This window comes from Mobula hypostoma, chromosome 9, assembly GCF_963921235.1.
Source record: "Mobula hypostoma chromosome 9, sMobHyp1.1, whole genome shotgun sequence".
Taxonomy (NCBI): Eukaryota; Metazoa; Chordata; class Chondrichthyes; order Myliobatiformes; family Myliobatidae; genus Mobula; species Mobula hypostoma.
This window is the reverse complement of record NC_086105.1, coordinates 46175760-46196325: the sequence shown is the minus strand read 5'-3', so window position 1 is coordinate 46196325 and position 20566 is coordinate 46175760. Positions and strand designations below refer to the sequence as shown.

At 43.7% G+C, this 20566-nt stretch overlaps 1 protein-coding gene across 8 annotated transcripts in view; it reads left to right on the top strand.

The window, feature by feature from the left end:
- The window catches only part of LOC134351697 (contactin-1-like), a 752292-nt gene that overhangs the window by 416406 nt on the left and 315320 nt on the right, over window positions 1–20566 (top strand). For all 8 annotated transcript variants that reach the window (XM_063058216.1, XM_063058217.1, XM_063058215.1 and 5 more), the window contains 2 exons: window positions 3263–3438; window positions 14635–14755. In XM_063058216.1, coding sequence (XP_062914286.1) covers window positions 3263–3438; window positions 14635–14755 — 297 coding nt within the window. The remainder of the gene's footprint in view (window positions 1–3262; window positions 3439–14634; window positions 14756–20566) is intronic.

Below are 20566 nucleotides of genomic sequence, written 5' to 3'. Positions count from 1 at the left end.
AATAAATTTATTTTGAACTTTCAGCTTTGAAACGTAACCTTGGTATAACCTTCTAAATGGGATCTTCCAGGAGCCACTGAGATTTTTCAAACCAGGAAAAATGACCCTAATTTACTGCCTGCCCTTATTTTCTTAAAAATATTGTTGGCAATCGTGACTGGGATGCCACTTGTCAGAGACAGCGTTTGGCAGAGGTGAAAGGTTAAGAAAGGGAATACCACAGTCTGGGGGTTAAAGTACATAAAACATAACAGCACAGTACAGGCTCTTTGGCCCACTATGTTGTGCCAAACTTTTAACCTTCTTTAAGATCTAAGCCAAGTGCATGAAGGCAACGCACATCTATAACTTTGGAGTGCACAAGGATATAGTAGAAGGGACAAGTAGGCAACTCAAGTCTGACCTACCATTCAACATGAGCATGGATAGTCTGCTCTAGGCCTCAACTCTTCTGTGCCACGCCCACTCGGCCCCTGGTGCTCTGATCTTTCCAAAATATATCTACCTCCCATTTCCAGTACCTTCACTGATCTCACATTTTCATTTTCAGAGATTCAATACCCCCTCTAAAAAGAAATCCCCCATTTGAGACTCTCGCTCTAGTGAAAGTGTGACCCAGTCACGCCCCTTAGAAAAATCATCTTTCATTGCAAAGATTATTTACCCAACTTCTTTTGCCTTCAGTGACTGGGGAGAAACTCCTTTTCGCAGGGATTAGCCTGGTGAATTTTCTTTGAACTGTCTCCAAGGCTGCAGCACCCTTTCTTAAATTGGATGACTGGAAGTGTTCACGGTACTCCAGGTGTGGCCGCAGCAGTGCTTGGTACAGTTGTAACAATACTTCCCTATCTCTAAACTCCACCCTACAGTGAAAACCAGAATACCATTGGCCCCCATAACCACTCACTGCACTTAACTGACAGTCTTGTGTGATCTATGACATTACACCTGGATTACTCTGTACTTCTGGCATTTGCAATTTCTCTCCAGTAAAGCAATGATCGGCCATCTCAAAGTCAAAGTTGAGTTCATTGTCATATGCACACAAGTGCATGTAGTAGGGCTAGCGCAGTGCGATGTCTCGAGTAGGATGTTCTCCTGAGGGGTTGTCTGTTGGTGGGTCCTCAAACGCTTGCAGAGGCAGATCCGGGATCCACATATTCTGGTGCAGTGTGAGCACAGTTAAGTAGTGGCTGTGGTTACTGGTCGGGTCTTTTGGTTGTTCAGTCTCTCTTTTACAGCTGCCGTTTGCTCTGTGCGGCAGGGCGGAGGTGGATCTCAAGTGGCACAGCTCCCTCTTGAGCAGATTTCTGCCAGATGTAGCTAATGAGTATAATATCTTCCCCCTTTTTAGAAGTAATGTTGAACTTCTACCGGCTGATTTATGTATGCATAAATGCAGTGAAAAACGTAATCCCAGGCACACAGCATCAGATACAGGTGAAGTTTTGAAGGACCGGGAGGTAGTTGGGGAGACGGTTGGGGGGAGGGGGGAGGTGCGCTGATATACAAGTTATGGAATGACAAGCTAATGAGCCTGTCATCAATGGTGGGAAGTTACTGGAGGGGATTCTGAGTAGCAGCATCTGGATAGATGAGGACTAGAGTGCTGGGGAACAAGAACTCGAGGGGGAAGGGGTAGAGACAGGTTTGCCGATCTTGATGGCAATGCGAGGTTGGGAAAGGAGGACAGGTCAGGAGTGTTGGATTTGGTGAGTTTCGATCCGCAGGCTTTTTTATGTGTCCAAGAGTGAGTTGAAAATTTGTTGCCTCATGATTGTTTATTGAAAGTCTAAAACAGAGCACATGAAACTAAAGTAAAGAAATAAGAACAAAGACAAAGATAAGATGAGGATTTTTGCAGAAGCAAACACTTTTATATTTGAGGAAAGACAAATTCCTGAGATAAGCGAGGGGCTATTAGAAGACACACAGGTATAACTTGTTTAATACGTAGCCAATGAAAAAATGAAAGATGATGAACAATTATGTAACTGTTATATCATTTTGCCACCAGTAGGTGGAGTCTAACACCACATTTTGAAACATAAGAGTTAGAAATACTAATTATATGTTAGTGAAGCTACAAATTCAGTCTTGCTAGAAACTCATTAATTCAATTAATACCTTATTAAAAGCATGATGAGCAACTGATTCCAAGAAGAGGAGAGGACAGATTGGAAGGACTGGAGAGCTGGTGAGGACACTTGATCTTACTGGTGTAGCTGATGTCACCCACTCTGGAGCAAATGTGAAGACTCCTCCTGAATCCAGCCCCTCTCTCCAACCCCTTACTGGTCCAGTAGCCAACTTTCACTTGGTGCTATTTGCCCATGTTGGCATTGTTTGTGTTGGCAGCCCAAGGCCAGCAGAAGATGTCTGGCAGGGCATTATGGCAACGTCTGCATCTCCAGGTACAGATGATCAGTGTCACAGTGAGAGGGGCACTGTGTAATGAGGGGGTCTGGCCAAGGGACATGGACACATAAAGTTCTGGAGATGTAGAAATAAAATTACCACCCAGTTAGTTACAATTCAAAAGAATTAATTAATATTTAATATTATAGGAATTGTTAACGCTATCATTTTTGACAATTCATTGGATAATGGTGGCCTTGAAAAAAGATAAGATAGGTTCCAATTTTGAGAAACAATGTAAAAGAGAAATTGTTTTGGGTAACTGATTGCACAGTAACAATATTACACTACTACACTACTGTACTGTCCTGAATTTCTATTTATTTATTTATTTAGACAGCTAGGCCCTTACAGCCCTTCAAGCCATGTAGCCCAGCAACCCCAATTTAGCTCTATCTTAATCACAGGACAATTTTAACAACCAGTTAACCTACTTGGTATGTCTTTGGACTGTGGGAGGAACCTGGAGCACCTGGCGAAAACCCCCATATTGCACAGGGGGGACATAGGGAGACTCCAAACTCCAAACTCTGGAATGGCCCGAGCTGAAATAACATTGTGCTAACTGCTGCGTTGTGATGGCGCCCAAACTCCAACATAGGCTTACCTGGTCAGAGTTTGGGAATAGTTTGAGACTCTTGTCATCAGAATAGCTTTGAGAACACACTCAGCCTGCAGGAGATCCACTGTCTGACCAGTTATATGTAGTTACTGCCAGTCTGGTTCCTCACAGTAATTCAGCACTGGAATAGTCTTTGGGGTTTAACCTTGTGGTTGGTTTTCAAGAGGAGAGACCTGTGCATGCCTTGCAATTCACCCTCTTCCTCACTCCCTCTCTCTCCAGAGCCTACCAAGATCACCCTTGAGCCATCAAATATCGACATCACGATGGGAGAGAACGGCACCATGGAGTGCCATGCGTCCTATGACCCCACTCTTGACCTTGCTTTCATCTGGTCAACAAATGGCTACCCCATCGACTTTGACAAAGAGAAGGACTACATGGAATACCGAGTACTGGTGAGTGGCCGTAGTAATGACTGATATAATGCTTGTGGCTGTTGTAAACTATGGTCTGACAGTGTTTGGAACTCATTGGAACTGTGCTGAAAGGTTAAGTTGGTCTCTTTCTCTCTCTGGTACTGGGACATGGCCTGCTGTTGTTTCACATACTGAGGATTTCAGAGCTTCATTTTCCCTCCAGGATTTCTTCCATTGTTGTGACATGCGAAAGGCGGCCACCTAGCTCTCTGAGTCTGTGCCAGCTCTCGGAGCAATCCCATCAATCTCATTCCCTTACTTAGTTCCCTGTAACCTGTTCTCACTCCTTCCTGATTCTCCTAACACACACCATACACTAGGGGCAGGTTACAGTGAACATCTAACCAGCATCACTTGGGGAGAAAGCTCACACGGTCATGTGGGGGGGGGGGGGAGGGGGTAGCAAATTTGGAATGTCCACCCAGGCAAAGCTGGAGGTTGGGATCAAACCCAGGTCTCTGCAGTTGTGAGAGAGCAGCACATCTCGTTGCACCACAATGATTGTGTGGCATTTAACTGTTTTATCTCTTCTTGACTTACTTGAACCTTCTGTTAGTCAGGATATGAGTATATCTACTGCCCTCCTAGTGTTCTGCATAATCTGGGTGGTTTATTGGCACTCTCAGGCTCCAGCTTCTAAACCAGTTCCTGAAACTTCATTCTACTATTTAGTCAAAGACAGACTGTTTTCCCTTCCCAGGCAATGGTAATCTGAGAAACAAATTTGGGACAGAATCACTTGCAGCGCTTTGTTTTGCCATCAGGGGGCAGCTGAACATCGCTTTTGAAAATGCCACATGAAGTTGTATGACTGAATACTGCTCCACTCCAGTAACTCTGCCTTTTCCGATCTACATATAAAAAAAATTGGGTGGCTCCTGCCATGTGAAGCCCTTCCTTTGTGACACTTGCTCTTCCACAGGGTTACCCATCAGTTTTCTGATGGAAGGCATTTGAATGGTTTTGTAAACTCTACTTGCCTGAAATTTTGAGAGCCCAAAGGGAAAGGAGTTCCTTTGCCAAATTCAGTGAGCCTTAAGTTATTATTTGGGCCCTGTGAAACATCTGCTTCCTGTATTTGATCTATATTGACCATCTCTCTCTCTCTCTCTCACTTTGACTCTCACTCTCACTCTCTCTCACACACACATTCACTCTCACTCTCTCTCACACACACATTCACTCTCACTCTCACACAGCTTGGACACACACTTGATGGCCCTCACGAACATGCCAACACAGAAATGGCCTGAGGATCTCAACTGGTCAAGCAGCATTTCTGGCTATCAGAGGAATCATGGGACATGGGGAAAGAGCAGCCATGTTGTTATTGATTGGCAGGGCAGGATTGAAGGGACAAATTCCCTGTGTTTGCTCCTGTTTCCAACATAAACCCCTCTGAAGAAGTTAATTCCATTTGCTATTGTCATTTCTCCATTTGCTCTGTCTGTAGTGATGGGATGGGGAATTGAATCTGACATCATTCACACCTTTTCTTGTAACCATAAGACACTCAAGTTAGTCGTGTGTGCAAGATTACTGTTAAAAATGAGCTGTCCATGAACTGAAGACCATTCATAGAACTTAGAAAATTACAGCGGAATACTGGCCTTTCTGTCCACAATGTTGTCCCAACCTTTTAAGCTACTCAAAGATCAATCTAACCCTTCCCTCCTACATAAACTTCAATTTTGCTCTCATCTAACTACCTATCTTAGAGTTTCTGAAATGTGCCCAATGTATCCGTCACTACCACCACCCTGGCAGGGCGTTCAATGCACTACCATTCTCTGTGTAAAAAAAACCTCTGACATCCCCCTCCCCCCCATACTTCCCTCATGTGGGCTTTAAAAGCAGGTTTTTAAGTAACTGTTTGAGGAAAATCTAGCTTATTGGAGAAGGGTAGATCTACCTACCCGAGCTCCTGTTGCTTCCAGATGCTGCTTTCCATGTTCTTCCATTGATAATGTCGGTCTGCATCAGTGGGGGGGAGAAACAAGGCTGACATTTCGAGTTGAAAACTCTTTATCAGAACTGGGAAGGAAAGGAACAGTTTGTTAATCTGCGGAGAGACCATTGGGATAAACTGCAGACGATGTTAGCTGGCTGACAAACGAACGGGGACAGTTGGAGAGTGAGAACATAGGCAAAAAATGTTGGAGTTGCAAAATGCAGAGCAGGAGGTTATGCCCAGCAGGTCAGGCTGGGAGTATTCTCTGCCCCCAGAGAACAGAATGGAAAATGGAGAGAAAGCAAAAAAGAAATGGACCGACGTTATAGATGGACAACTGATACAGATTTTCTACGACAGGAGGATGTGGCGGCCAAGTCATTGGGTGTATTGAAATTGTAGGTTCTAGATTCATAATAGTGTTAAGGGTTACAGGGAGAAGGCTAGAAGATGAGATTGAGGAGCGTACCCAGCAACTGGGGTTAAATCCCACCTCTGTCTGTAAGGAGTTTGTGTGTTCTCCCTGAGAGTCCGTAAGTTTCCTCTGGGTGCTCCGGTTTCCCCCCACATGCTAATGATGTGTGGGTCAGTAGGTTAATTGGTCACATGCGTATAACTGAGCAGCAGAGGCTCATGGGCTGGAAGGGCCTGTTACCCAATCTCAAAATTAAAGAAAATAAAATCAGTCATGATTGACTTGTGGAGCCAACTTGATGGGCTGGATGGCTTAATTCTGCTCCTGTATCCTGTGGTCTTAAGGACAGAAATTAAGCTAGCTAAAGTTGTAGCATTTGGTATTGAGTTCAGAAGACTGCAGGGTGCTTAGACGTAGGATGAGTTGCTGTTCCTTCAGCTGGTATTGAGTCTCATTGCAACAGTGCAGGAGGCTGCAGATCAGTAGGTGAAAAAGAGAGTGGGAGGGGGGATTTGAAGTGGCCTTTTATGTTTGTGTTTGGTGCATTCTGCCCATAACCATCCATTTTCCCTGCCTATACAGAGTTTATCACCAAAACTGGTGAATGGGAAGGAAAAAAGTAATGTTGGAGGAGGCTGACTCCTCAAGATGATGTCTTGCTGAACACTGCTGCTTGCGGGTAGCTGCAGACCTTGCTGATTGCTACAGGTCTTGCATTGTAGCAGTTTGCTGCTGACAAAGTTTTATTTTCCCTTTACTTTACTGACAGAGTGGAGAACCACTGTCAACTGACAAGCAAATTTTCCAGAATTTCCCTGGTGGTGACGTTTTGACTCTGGGTTGAAATTCTCTCAAGTGAGTCAGAGTTTACTGTCACTAACAGCGGAAAAGAAAAACCTGACATTTTGATAAATGAGAACATTTTCCCAACTGTTTGCCAGAAACTCCTGACATCTTGACAGAATCTTGAATTCCCTAACCTATCCATCACCAGTGGGTTCCTCCAATATTTTACAGTTGGCGAGAATTCTTGGGTTTTAGTTCCACATTTGTGGACAGAATCTCCCTGATGGTTTGTTGGGATCAGAATTTTTTGCGGTGGGGTCAAATTTCTTGACACTTTAAAATTATTTCAGTTTCTGATGTGTAAACACCTTCCCCGAATTGCATTTGGGCTGAAGGTTTGTGAAGGCTTCTCGTTCTGCAAAAGAGTAAGTCTCAGTGCTGAGACAAGTGAATGTAGCCTAGTTCGGTGGGTCAGAGAGCTTGAAATTTCAACTTGAAAATGAGTTTCTGTCACTCCTGATGGATTTTTTCCCCTCAGATGTTTTCTCCTTCTCCTAGTTACTCTGTAGATGCCAGAAGCTTAAAAATGGGTTACCTTGCAGGATAGAATGTGTACAGTGATGCACGTTTTGCTATTTACTTCAAAGTTCAAAGTAAATTTATTATCAAAGTACATATAGGAAGGAAAAAGAAAATTGCCTTTTTTTTAAAAAAAGCTCACAAGAGAGCACAGGCCATCAATTTTTTGCTGTTGAAGTTTCTGTAGCAGGCAATTTTCTTTTTTACGAGGTTGAGTTGCTAGCTCGACGTTCAACCCAGCATGGATGGAAAGCGTGCCTGGGGATCCGGCTGGGTTCGAACTCGGGAGCCTTCGCTCCCATGTCCGGCGCTGATGCCACTACGCCACCAGCCGGCTATCAAAGTACATATATATCACGTTAAGTAAACACATTAAGTGAATGAAAAATTGAGCCTTCTGATCATAGTTGCATGGACATTGTAAATAGCAAGCAGAATAAATTTCTCAAACTAAAAAATGTAACACAACAAATAAATGGAATTAAAAATTACTAGATATACAACCCTGAGATTAATTTTCTTGCGGGCATTACCAATAAATTCAATAACCGTAATAGAATCACTGAAAGACCGCGCCAACAGGTTGGACAACTAGTGTGCAAAAGACAAGAAACTGTGCAAATACAAAAAGAAAGAAATAATTATAATAAATAACTAAGCAATAAATATCAAGAACATGAAATAAAGAGTCCTTGAAAGTGAATCCATAGGTTGTGGGTGCATTTCTGTCTCACAGTTCCAGAGATCCTCGTTCTGTCATTACCTAATGTGGACTGTGTGTGGGGGGCTTGTATGTTCTCCCTGTGACCAGGTGTGGTTTCCGCATTACTCCCATTTCCTCCCACATCTCAAAATGAAATGCTGGATGGCAGGTGAATTAGCTACCGCCAATGGCCTTGAGTATAGGAGGGTGGAAGGAGGATTGGGCAGGGTTGATCGGAGTGGAGAGGGAAAGCTCGTGTCAGTGGATGGTCAGTACAGATGTGGGACCTGTTTCCTTGCTGTAGAACTCCATGGCAATAGGCTGCCAAGTCTAGTGAGCAGTGCGGTGGGCTCTGATTATTGGCAGTGTTGAGAAGATCTTCTCTATACACAGGCAACTGTGGAGGCTAAGTCTTTATGTATATTTAAGACAGAGTTTGATAGATTCTTGATTGGCCAGGGCATGAAATGATATGGAGAGAAGGCAGGAGATTGGGGCTGAGAGGAAAATTGGATCAGCCACGATGAAATGGCAGAGCAGACTCGATGGGCCAAATGGCCTATTTCTGCTCCAATATCTTATGACCTATCCATAAGTAGTGATTGACATTGGGTAGAGTTATTGGATGTTTAGTTCAAGTTTTTGCCTGCATTTGCTTTGTAATTTTACAACTGAATTTCATGTTCATTGGTGTTTATAATATTCTATATTCTAATTTATTTGGAGGCAAATTCCTGTTACACTGCCACTTAGTGTCAAATGCAAAGCTCTGGATGCCAGGACAACAAACTGATATCTTTGGCTTGAGGAATAAGAGCATCTCTCAGGGCACTTTCAGACTCTCACCCTTTGGAGAGGTAGCGGATGGAAAATGCTTGGATAGTCTCAGTAAGCAGGGATTCCTTGATACTTGGAGATTGTGTCAGTCAAAGAGCGTTATTGCACAGCAATATGCAGACTGTATAAAGCTAACCCTGGCACTAATGGAGCATGACTTCCAGTTTCAAAGTTCAAAGTAAATTTATTATCAAAGTGCATATATGACACCAGAGATAACCTCGAGATTCATTTTTTGTGGGCAGTCATAGTAAATGCAAAGAATACAACAGAATCAATGAAAGACCCACACACAACTGGATGGACATATAACCAGTGTACAAAACACAACAAACTATGCAAATACAAAAAGAAAAGTAATAATAATGAATAAATAAGCAATAAATATCAAGAACATGGGATGAAGAGTCTTTGAAAGTGAGTCCATAGGTTGTGGGAACATTTCAATGATGGGGCAAGTGAAGTTGAGAAGAAGTTCTCCCCTTTTGGTCCAAGAGCCTGATGGCTGAGGAGTAACAACTGTTCCTGAACCTGGTGGTGTGAGTCCTGAGGTTCCTGATAGCAGCACTGAGAAGAAAGCATGATCTCGGTGGTGGTGGTCCTTGATGATGGATGCGGCTTCCTGTGGCAACACTCAGTGTAGATGTGCTCAGTGATGGGGAGGGCTTTATTCGTGATGGACTGGGCCATATCCACCACATTTTGTAGGATCTTCCGCTCAAGGGCATTGGTGTTTCCGTACCAGGCTGTATTTTAGGCAGTCAATATACTCTCCACCACAATCTATAAATGTTAGTCGAAGTCATAGATGTCATGGCAAATCTTGGCTAACTCTAAAGGAAGCAGAGGCGCTGCTGTACTTTCTTGGTAATTGCACTTGTGTGCTGAGCCAGGATAGGTCCCCTAAAGTTATAACACCGAGGAAATTAAAGTTGCTGATCCTCTCCTTCTCTGAGCCCCTGATAAGGCCTGACTCATGGACCTCCAGTTCCTCCTCTTAAAGCCAATCGTCAGCTCCTTGGTCTTGCTGAGACTGAGTAAGAGGTTGTTGTTATGGCACCACTTAGCCAGAGGTATTGAGGCAGAGGTCTTGAAGCTTATTGATTAGTATTGAACACTGCATTGTAGCTGATAAAGAGCATTCTTGCTATCTAGCTGTTCCATGGTTGAGTGAAGAGGCAATGAGATGGCATCTGCTGTTGGCCTGTTATGACCGTAAGCAAATTGGAATGGATCTAAGTCACTTCTGAGGCAGGAATTGATAAGTTTCAACACCAGCCTCTCAAAACTCTTCATCGCTCTGGATGTAAATGCTACTTGAGGCAGGCTATCATGTTCCTCTTAGGCCCAGGTTTATTTGAAGCTGGCTTAAAGCAGATTGGTACCTCTGATTGCCAAAGCCAGAAGTTAGATATCTCAGTGGACAGCCAGTTGATCGGCCAGGTGCCCCACCCTCCTGAAGAATGCTCTCGCGTCAGCCTCAGAGATTGAAATCACCTTCTCTTACTTACCCCTGGAACAGCGACCCACTAAGGATCACCAGGCCGTTGTTTCCCACACCATCACCAACCTTATTGACCCTGGGGATCTCCCATCCACTGCCACCAACCTCACAGTTCCCGCAACCCGCACCTCCTGTTTCTACCTCCTATCCAAGATCCACAAACCAGCTTGTCCAGGTAGACCCATTGTCTCAGCTTGTTCCTGCTCCTACTGAACACATATCGGCATACCTTGACTCTGTTTTATTCCCCCGGTTCAGTCCCTTCCCACCTGTTTGACACTTCACAGGCTCTGGATCTTTTCAATGATTTCAGGTTCCCTGGCCCCCATCATCTTATTTTTACTATGGATGTCCAGTCCCTATACACCTCCATCCCCCATCAGGAAGGCCTCAAAGCTCTCTTTTTTTTTTCTGGACAACAGACCTAACCAGTTCCCCTCCACCACCACTCTGCTCTGCCTAGCAGAACTTGTCCTCACTCTAGATAATTTCTCCTTTGGCTTCTCCCTCTTCCTTCAGACAAAAGGGGTAGCCATGGACACTTACATGGGTGCCAGCTATGCCTGCCTGTTTGTCGGCTACGTGGAACAATCTACGTTCCAAGCCTACACTGGTGACCGTCCCACCCTTTTCCTACGCTACATTGATGACTGCATTGGTACTTCTTCTTGCACCCTTGCTGAACACATTGGCTTCATCCACTTTGCCTCCAACTTCTACCCTGCCCTCAAATTTACCTGGTCCATTTCTGACACCTCTCTCCGCTTTCTCGATCTTACTGTCTCTATCTCTGGAGACTGATGTCTGTTATAAACCCACGGACTCGTACAGCTACCTGGACTATACCTCAGCCCACCCTGTTACCTGTAAAAACGCCAACCCCTTCTCTCAATTCCTCCGTCTCTGCCGGACTTGCTCTCAAGATGAGGCTTTTCATTCCAGAACAAAGGAGATGTCCTCCTTTTTCAAAGAAAGGGGCTTCCCTTCCTCCCCCATCAATGCTGCCCTCAACTGCATCTCTTCCATTTCACGTCTGCTCTGATCCCATCCTCCCGCCACCACACCAGGTGTAGGGTTCCTCTTGTCCTCAGCTACCACCCCACCAGCTTCCGCGTCCAGCACATAATTCTCCAAAAATTCCTCCCCCTCCAACTGAATCCCACCACCATTCCCTCCTCCTGCCACTTCCTGCTTTCTGTAGGGATCGCTCCCTATGCTAGTCCCTTGTCCATTCATCCCTCCCCCTGATCTCCCTCCTGGCACTTACCCTTGCAAGCAGAACCTGTGCAACACCTGCCCCTACACCTCCTCCCTTATTACCATTCAGGGCCCAAAACAGTCCTTCCAGGTGAGATTGCTTTGCCAAGCACCTACGCTCCGTCCGCCAGAAAAAGCAGGATCTCCCAGTGGCCACACACTTTAATTCTACTTCCCTTTCCCATTCCGATATGTCCATCCATGGGCTCCTCCATTGTCGTGATGTGGCCACACTTAGGTTAGAGGAACAACAGCTTATATTCCATTTGGGTAGCCTTCAACCTGATGGCATGAACATCAATTTCTTAATCTTCTGGTAATGCTCCCTGTTTTACCATTTCCTATCCCTTTGTCCCTCTCTCACCTTATCTCCTTGCCTATCCATTGCCTCCCTCTGGTGTTCCTGCCCCCTTTTCTTTCTTCCATGGCCTCTGTCTCTTCAACCAATCAACTTCCCAGCTCTTTACTTCATCCCTCCCCTTTCAGGTTTCACCTATCACCTTGTGTTCTCCTTTTCCCTCTCCCCACCTATTAACTCTACTCCGCAGCTTTTATCCTCTAGTCCTGATGAGGGGTTTCGGCCCAAAACGTCGATGGTTCTTTTTTGCATAGATACTGCCTGGATGTTGAGTTCCTCCAGCACTTTCTATGTGTTGCTTGGATCACAGCACCTGCAGATTTTCTCTTCCTTGTTTCGGCCACTGGTGGTACGAAAACCGTGGTCAGGATCACAGAGCTCTCTTGGTAAATAGAATTGATCATTAGGTGTTCAAAGTCAGGAGAACAAGAATATGACAAACCCACTATATCAGAGCACCACCGAAAGTTTATACTGAAACACACATTAGCACCTTTTGCCTTTTTCAAATCATTCTGTGTATTTAAAAAAAAAAGAATCATCTCAAAAGGGACTCGAGGAGCAACTATTTCACACGGGTGATGGGAGAGTATATGGAATGAGTGGAAGTGGTTGAGGCAGGGATAATATTTTCATTTCGGAAGCACTGGGTAGTTACATGCAGGGGCAGGACTTGGAGTGATTCGGGCTGAAAGTTGGACACGGGCACTGCAGTTGGCATGGTCTGGTTGGGCTGAGATAGATTTCATAGCTATGTTGCTCCTGATTCCTCTCCTAGCCAGTCCTGCCACCTCCTGCAACCTTGCTATGCTTTTTAAATGGAAGAATCACATCACGAAAAGATGAATTTTATTTGGAGAGACGAAAGACTCCTGGTGCAGAATTTTGACCCAAGATGTTGACAATTCCTTCCCCTCTTCAGATGCTGCTCAGCCCACAGATTTCCTCCAGCAGATTGTTTGTTGCTGAACTTTGTTTGTCTTCTTTTGTGTGGTAGAGCCACACAGCACAGAAACTGGCCTTTAGGTCCACAGTCTGACTGACCATCAACATCCCATCTATGTTGATCCTATACAAATCTTATTTTTATTCCCCATACATTTCTATCTGCTCCCCTCTCCAATGCCCAATTTGCATGCCAATTAAGCTAGTTACCTGCATTTCTTTAGGATGTGACAGGCAAGCAGAGCGTGTAGAGGAAACCCACGTGATCACAGGGAGAACATGAACCTGGGTCATCGGAGCAGTAAGGCAGCAGTTTAATGGAGTTAATTTTCAGGATCAGATCATCCTTCTATCTTTCCAGAATTGTAATGTGTCCTGTCCAGAATTGCAACTTGTCAACTATTAGATTTTGGTCACATTTTTTGACTCCTCCTCTTTCAACTGCAAATTACCTTGTATTTGACTTATAGAAGACCTCTTTCATCAGCCATGGCTTGCCAACGTTCATCCTGGGTTGATTGATTACAAAATACAACATAATTCTAAGATCATTGAACTGCTGCAGTCTGACAGAGTAGGTTATTGTGATGCAGCAGAGCACTGAATGTCATCCCCTTCTATCACAGCTGAATTTGTGAGGATCTAACAAAAGTTGGAACTGGTGTGTTCATTCATGCAATGTCAGTAAGGTGTGTTATTGTTTTGACATGTGCTTCTTATCCCCTTAGGTGATTCATTGGTCTTAAAAAAAGACACTAACCTTGTGCAGGTCTTCCGAATAAATTCCTATTATTTGGCCACTGTTGAGTGCTTTTCATGAAAATCAAGAAAATCTGCAGTTGCTGGAAATCTGAAATTGAAGCAAAAAGAGCTGGATGCACTCAGCAGGCCAGTTAATGTTTCAGGATGGATAGGATAAAGGGAATATCTCTCATAGGGAGAGGCCAGAGTTGACTGGGGTTTAAGTTGTGGAGGTCATATGGTTAGTGGATTAATGAGGGCAGTTAGTGATTTGCAACTTTTACATTCCTTTGCTTGTATTTTCAAGCAAAGGAGGGCACGTGGGCACGTGACCAAGTGGTTAAGGCATTGGACTAGCGACCTGAAGGTCGTGAGTTCGAGCCCCAGCCGGGGCAACATGTTGTGTCCTTGAGCAAGGCACTTAACCACACATTGCTCTGCGACGACACTGGTGCCAAGCTGTATGGGTCCTAATGCCCTTCCCTTGGACAATATTGGTGTCATGGAGAGGGGAGACTTGCAGCATGGGCAACTGCTGGTCTTCCATACAACCTTGCCCAGGCCTGTGCCCTGGACAGTGAAGACTTTCCAGGCGCAGATTCATGGTCTCGCAAGACTAACAGATGCCTTTAATTTAATTCTCACTTTCTAACTACTCACACTTTATCCCATTTTGTTTACCTTGTCTTTCTCTAACTACCCCCAGTTACTTGTTGATCAGATGACCTCTGCAGCCACTATACCCCATGCTCTCTTAATCACCTTTGTTCTCTCGATCCATCCCTCACCCTGCCTACAATTTCAAATCAACTTGTTTTTTCTCTTTCCCAGTTCTAATGAAGGGTCTTAGACCTGAATTACCTGCTCTGTTTCTCCTTCCACAGCTGCTGCCTGGTCCGCTGAGCTTTTCCCACATTTTCTGCTTTTGCTTGAGCGAGTTTTATTTTGCCCTGAAATGCCACTTTCAACTGATCTTCCATTTCACGAGTCACGTACCAAAAAGATTGTAGGATAAGGAGTTTGATGAATTCCATTGGAGGGTGACATGATGGACATCATAGGAGCTGAACGATCCTGTTTTTTATGTCAATCCCCACAGGAAGGAGGCGGTGGAGAACTGTTCTTCAAAAACGCACAGTTGAGGCACTCAGGGAGATACACCTGCACTGCGCAAACAAACGTCGACAGCACCTCTGCCTCCGCAGACCTGATTGTCAGAGGTAGGAAAATATTCTGGCTGAAATAATGCATGACGGAGCAGCATCTGCATTGTAAGGCCTTGTTTAGGAGTAGATTTTTAAATATTTCTGGAGTAGGAACTGCTTGGCTATGGGAAAATAATGATTTTCTATTCTGAAAGTGATGTAAAACATCAGTTGTTGAGATTAAGATAAACAGACATAACCTCATCATATTGGAAGTTAAGTCATTCTCCATGTGTCCAGGAGATGATCCCACCACTATAAACCATGGTCCTAGGTCTTGCCAGCTGTAGACTGTAATAAGCTTTACACTCATCAAAGTGTGTCGCCTCTTCTGTATTATTGTTTGCAATTAGTTCAGGACCTGTTATGGAACAACAACTGTCATTCAACACATGGGCTGCAGCTGTATTTCAAGTTGGTGTTTGTTATTTGTTATTCAAACTGTTTCCTACTTTAAAGTGATGAATTAATGTGATTTGGTTTTATGATGCACTGCATCAGTGCATCAGTTGGGGTTTGTTATTTGCCTTTGAAACTGTTTCCTACTTTAAAGCAATACTGTGATTTGGCTTTACTGATGAATGGAAAGTTAAAAGATTTAACTCGAGTGGATTTGTTGTAAGTTAGAGAATCCTACAGCAAGGAAACAAACCCTGCAGCTGGCTAAATCAGCACTGACCATCAACACTGACTTACACTAATCCTTTGCCAAACTCATTTTATTCTTCCCACATACCTATCAACTCCCCAAAATTTCGCCGCTCACAGAACTTCCTTTAGCCAACTCATTCAGTTTCTTAAACACAAGAGATTCTGCAGATGCTGGAAATCCAGAGCAATGCACACAAAATGCTGGAGGAACTCAGCAGGTCAGGCAGCATCTATGGAGGGTTCCTGATGAAGGGCTTTGGCCTGAAATGCTGACTGTTTATTCCTCTCCATAGATACTGCCTGACCTCTAAGTTTCTCTAGCATTTCGTGTGTTGCTTGTCAGTTTCTCTTCATGTCAAGTCTGTCTAGATTGGAATGAGCATTAATATTGCAGCCACAGAGGTGTGCAGAAGTTCAGAATTTTATGTTCTCTCACGATATAGAAGGAAGCCATCTGGCTCATCAAATCACTACTCGTCTGAGAATATTTCCACAGTCCTATACCCCTACATAATCCCCTGTAAACAATTATTTGTCGCATATCCATCAATTCTATGTTCTTTCATTGCCCGTCAACCATCAAGAAAATTTGCAGACACCAGTTGACTAACCTGTGGGTATTTGGATGTGGGAGGAAGCCAGGCAGCTTGGGGAAAACCGAAGTTGTCATAGGGAGATTGTGCAAATTTCACATAGACAGCACCAGAGGTTGCAATTGAACCCATGTTGTCAGGGCTGTTGGGCAGCAATTCATCTGTCCCACGCTTAATCCACATCTCCTCTTCTATAGTTCATTTATCATCCTATTGTCGGTCTTTTAAAACAAAAAAAATGAAAATGCTGCAAGTACTTAGAACCTCTCACAGGTCAGGCAGCATCTGCAGAAAGAGTAGAGTCAATATTTCAGGCCAAAGATATTATGATGAAGTTTCTTCAACCTGAAGCATGAACTCTGCTTCCCTTCCCACTGCTAACACCTTGAGCTGCTAAGTAGATCCACCATTTACTGTTTTTTTTAAATGATTTCCAGCATCTGCAGTTTTATTCTTACTTTTGATGATCACTGGTCTTGTTGGTTAGTGAATTTCACTAACCATTCCACTTCATTTATAATACTTCTCAAACTTTATTAAAAATTTAAGACGTCTGCAGCAGGGGTCAAAGTTTTGCAACGGATCACTTCCAACCTTTGTGAAGATCTCCTGTCCAGTCAGAACTGTTGACCATGATCTTTCCCACCTTTCCACTGTTGCAGCCCCCACCCCCCCGGCTCCACTGTCTCTCCAGAAGAACTCCCAAGTGACTGAGAGTGCCGAAAGCCGTCCCAGCTGGTAAACTCAACCAGAACACACAAACTCCACCTTGTACTTGAACTGAAAATATTATTTTAAATGAACGATTGTTGATGAGGCTTTCAGAATAGCTCGACTGAATAATCCTGTGAGAAATCGTTGGATAAATAGGAAATTGAGATGGTATTACAAATATTTTTTGCGTTTTATATGACAAGAAAGGCAGAGGCCAGTTTGCTTATCCATCTGATAAATAATGGGAACTTCAGCAGAACTGTTATTCTTTCATTTGTGTGTTTGTGTTTTTTAAGATTATGAGTATCCTGTAGATAACTGGAAGTGGCAATGTAATATTAGTTGTTAGAAACTGTTTTCCTTGAAGTAGCACTGGCATTATGACCTCTCCCGTAAATAACCATGTAGGCTGATTATAATACACAAGTTAATGAAAGTTGAAAATCCAATGCAATCTTGTGAAATCTTTAAACTAAGTATCCTTGCTACTGAGAGAGTGTGAGGAAAATTCACTGGAGTGTCCTGGAATGTGGGTCTGTCACATGAGCGAAGTGAAGGAAGTACACATATGAAAGAAAGCTAGTTTTTTGGAAAAGGGGAAGTTTCTGAATATCCAACAGTGGAGTTTTATTCGGAGTCCACTCACCTTGGGTCATTAATGGTACTCACTGTCATCCCACTACTAAAACTATGCTTCAACTAATGATCAAACTTGCTCCTCAGAAAACTCTTCACTGAGTATCTTCCTTTGTTCCCAGAATTCATGGAGCCCTTCTGTTGTTTGGGGTGTCTCTGTGGCATTGAGGTATTTGCAGTACAACAGTCCCACAATTATCTCCCTCAAGAAAATGCATCTTTTCTGAGATCACCCAGGCAGTGGTGGTGAGGGATGATGGGCAGCTCCTTGTGTTCCTTTGTGAATCTCACCAATCTGGCTGGAGCCTTCACTGCGATTAAGGGGTAGATTTCCCCTAAGGATGGCAATAGGAGAAATCCCATGGGATGGTGCATCTGGCCAGTGCAATTGTGAGCAACGTTCAACTCTGTCATCCCTGAAACCCAGAAGGTAGAATAGGGTACCTGGTTCTTCTCTCTTGTTGTGCCCTTGTTTGTTATTGGATGTGATTTTCAAGCTCTATGAAATACAATGTTTACTTTGTATTAGACAGAAACAATTCTAAAATAAAATCTTTTATGCTTCTAATGAAGCCTCTGGAGGATGTTTTGTCTCTGCATAGTTTCAACTGAAAGGAGACCATTCATTGAAGAGAGGTTGCAGCTGAGGCGATTTAGGATTACTAAATGAAGAGCTGTAACCCCAGAGATTGGGAGCACTGATGTGAATGTGTTTCGGAAATATAAAAGAAGGTATCACTTTATGATTGAGATTACTGGAGGCTGGGCTAAGATTGTGAGACATTTTGCTGTAACTTTCAAGAAATCATTCAGCCTTGATGCCCCCAGATATATTTTTGCCTGACTCTTTGAAACAAAATTTTCATCCTGTGCCAATAAAGTTCTGATTGAAAGGACTAGAGGTTAAAGGTCCCCTGACGTGAACTGTTTTTGTTACAAGTCCTGCCATATCAAAGTAACCACTTGGGTAGAATAAGTTGCAGTCACGAACACACAACCATTTCCTTCTGTAAACTCTGATCTGACAGAAAGGAAAAGCTCAGTTTCCCCGTTCCAATTTTAATGATTTACCGCTAACAACAGAAGTTCTCGGCTGAAAATAAAGTGTGCTTCTGTGCGATTGAATGGCCACTTAAATAGAACATTTATTGCAGTCAGAATTGAACATTGTGCACTATCAGAAGGATGCTTATTGAAGGGTGATACACTGAAAGGATGTTAAATCTTTTTAATCAAAGTGGAAAATATCAATTTGGTTCGCTTCTCTGCTTCTGTGGAACGTCAGCATCATACATCATACAAATTGAAACTTTATATAATTGTAAGTCTTTGGCAAACCGCTCAGCCTTCACAAAACATCACAAACCAAACAGGAAGTTTTTAACTCAGAAAAGCAACCCAAAATCTTGAGTTAGTCACATGAGGTGAGAAGAAGAGCAGATAGCCAAAAGCATGGCTAGGGAGGTAGGCTTGAAGAAGTGTTTTAAAGCAGAAGTGAGAAGCGGAGGGATGGCAGAAGGAGCGATGTTGCTCTGTTGGTAAAAAAAAAATGAAATCAAATCATTAGAAAGAGGTGACTTAATGTCGGAAGGTGTTAAATCATTGTGGATAGAGCTAAGGAATCGCAAGGGTAAAAAGATGCTGATGGAAATTGTATCTAGACCCCCCCCCAAAAAAAAAGTAGTAAGGATGTGGATTACAAATTACAATGGGAGATAGAAAATGCATGCCAAAAGAGCAACGTTACAGTAGTTACGGGGACTTCAACATGTGGGTAGGTTGGGAAAATCAGGTTGGTGCTGGATTCTAGAAGGTGGAATTTCTAGAGTTCCTACTAGATGGCTTTTTAGATTAGCTCATAGCTCATCCAACCAGAGCCGATCAGCTGCTCTGGATTGTGTGTTGTGCAATGAACCAGGATTGATTAGAGACCTTAAGGTAAAAGAACCCTTCAGGGTAAGTGATCCTAATATGATCAAATTCACCTTGAAATTTGAGGAGAAGCTAAAGTCAGTTGTATCAGTTTTGTAGTGGAGTAAAGGGAATTACAGAGGCATAAAACCATAAGACAAAGGAGTAGAGTTCAGCTCATCGAGTCTGATCCACCATTCCATCATGGCTGATCCTGGATCCCACTCAACCCCATATACCTGCCTTCTTGCTGTATCCTTTGATGCCTTGACTGATCAGGAAATGATCAACTTCTGCCTTAAATATACCCATGGACTTAGACTCCACCGCAGTCTGTGGCAGAGCATTCCACGGAGTCACCACTCTCTGGCTCAAAAAATTCCTCCTTATATCTGTTCTAAAAGGTCGCCCGCTCAATTCTGAGGCTGTGCTCTCTAGTTCTGGATACCCCACCATAAGAAATATCCTCTGCACATCTACCCTATTCAGTAGGTTTCAATGAGATCCCCCCATATTCTTCTAAATTTCAGTGAGTACAGGCCCAAAGCTGCCAAACGCTCCTCATATGTTAACCCCTTCATTTCCAGAATCATCCTTGTGAACCTCCTTTGGATTCCCTCCTATGACAACACATCCTTCCTGAAATATGGGGCCCAAAACTGTTGACAATACTCTAAGTGTGGCCTGACTAGTGTCTTATAAAGGATCAGCATTATCTCAAACACGAGAAATTCTGCAGATGCTGGAAACTCAAGCAACACACATCAAAGTTGCAGGTGAACGCAGCAGGCCAGGCAGCATCTCTAGGAAGAGGTAGAGTCGACGTTTCAGGCCGAGACCCTTCATCAGGACTGGCGAAGGGTCTCGGCCTGGAACGTCGACTGTACCTCTTCCTAGAGATGCTGCCTGGCCTGCTGCGTTCACCAGCAACTTTGATGTGTGTTGTCAGCATTATCTCCTTGCTTTTATATTCTATTCCCCTTGAAATAAATGCCAACATTGCATTTGCCTTCTTTACCACAGATTCAAAGGTTTGAAAGGTACATTTAATGTCCGAGAAATGTATACAATATACATCCATGTGGGCACGTGGCCAAGTGATTAAGGCATTGGACTAGCGACCTGAAGGTCGTGAGTTTGAGTCCCAGCCGAGGGAATGTGTTGTGTCCTTGAGCAAGGCACTTAATCACACATTGCTCTGCAATGATACCGGTGCCAAGCTGTATGGGTCCTAATGCCCTTCCCTTGGACAACATTGGTGTCGTGGAGAGGGAAGACTTGCAGCATGGGCAACTGCTGGTCTGGGCAACTGCTGGTCTTC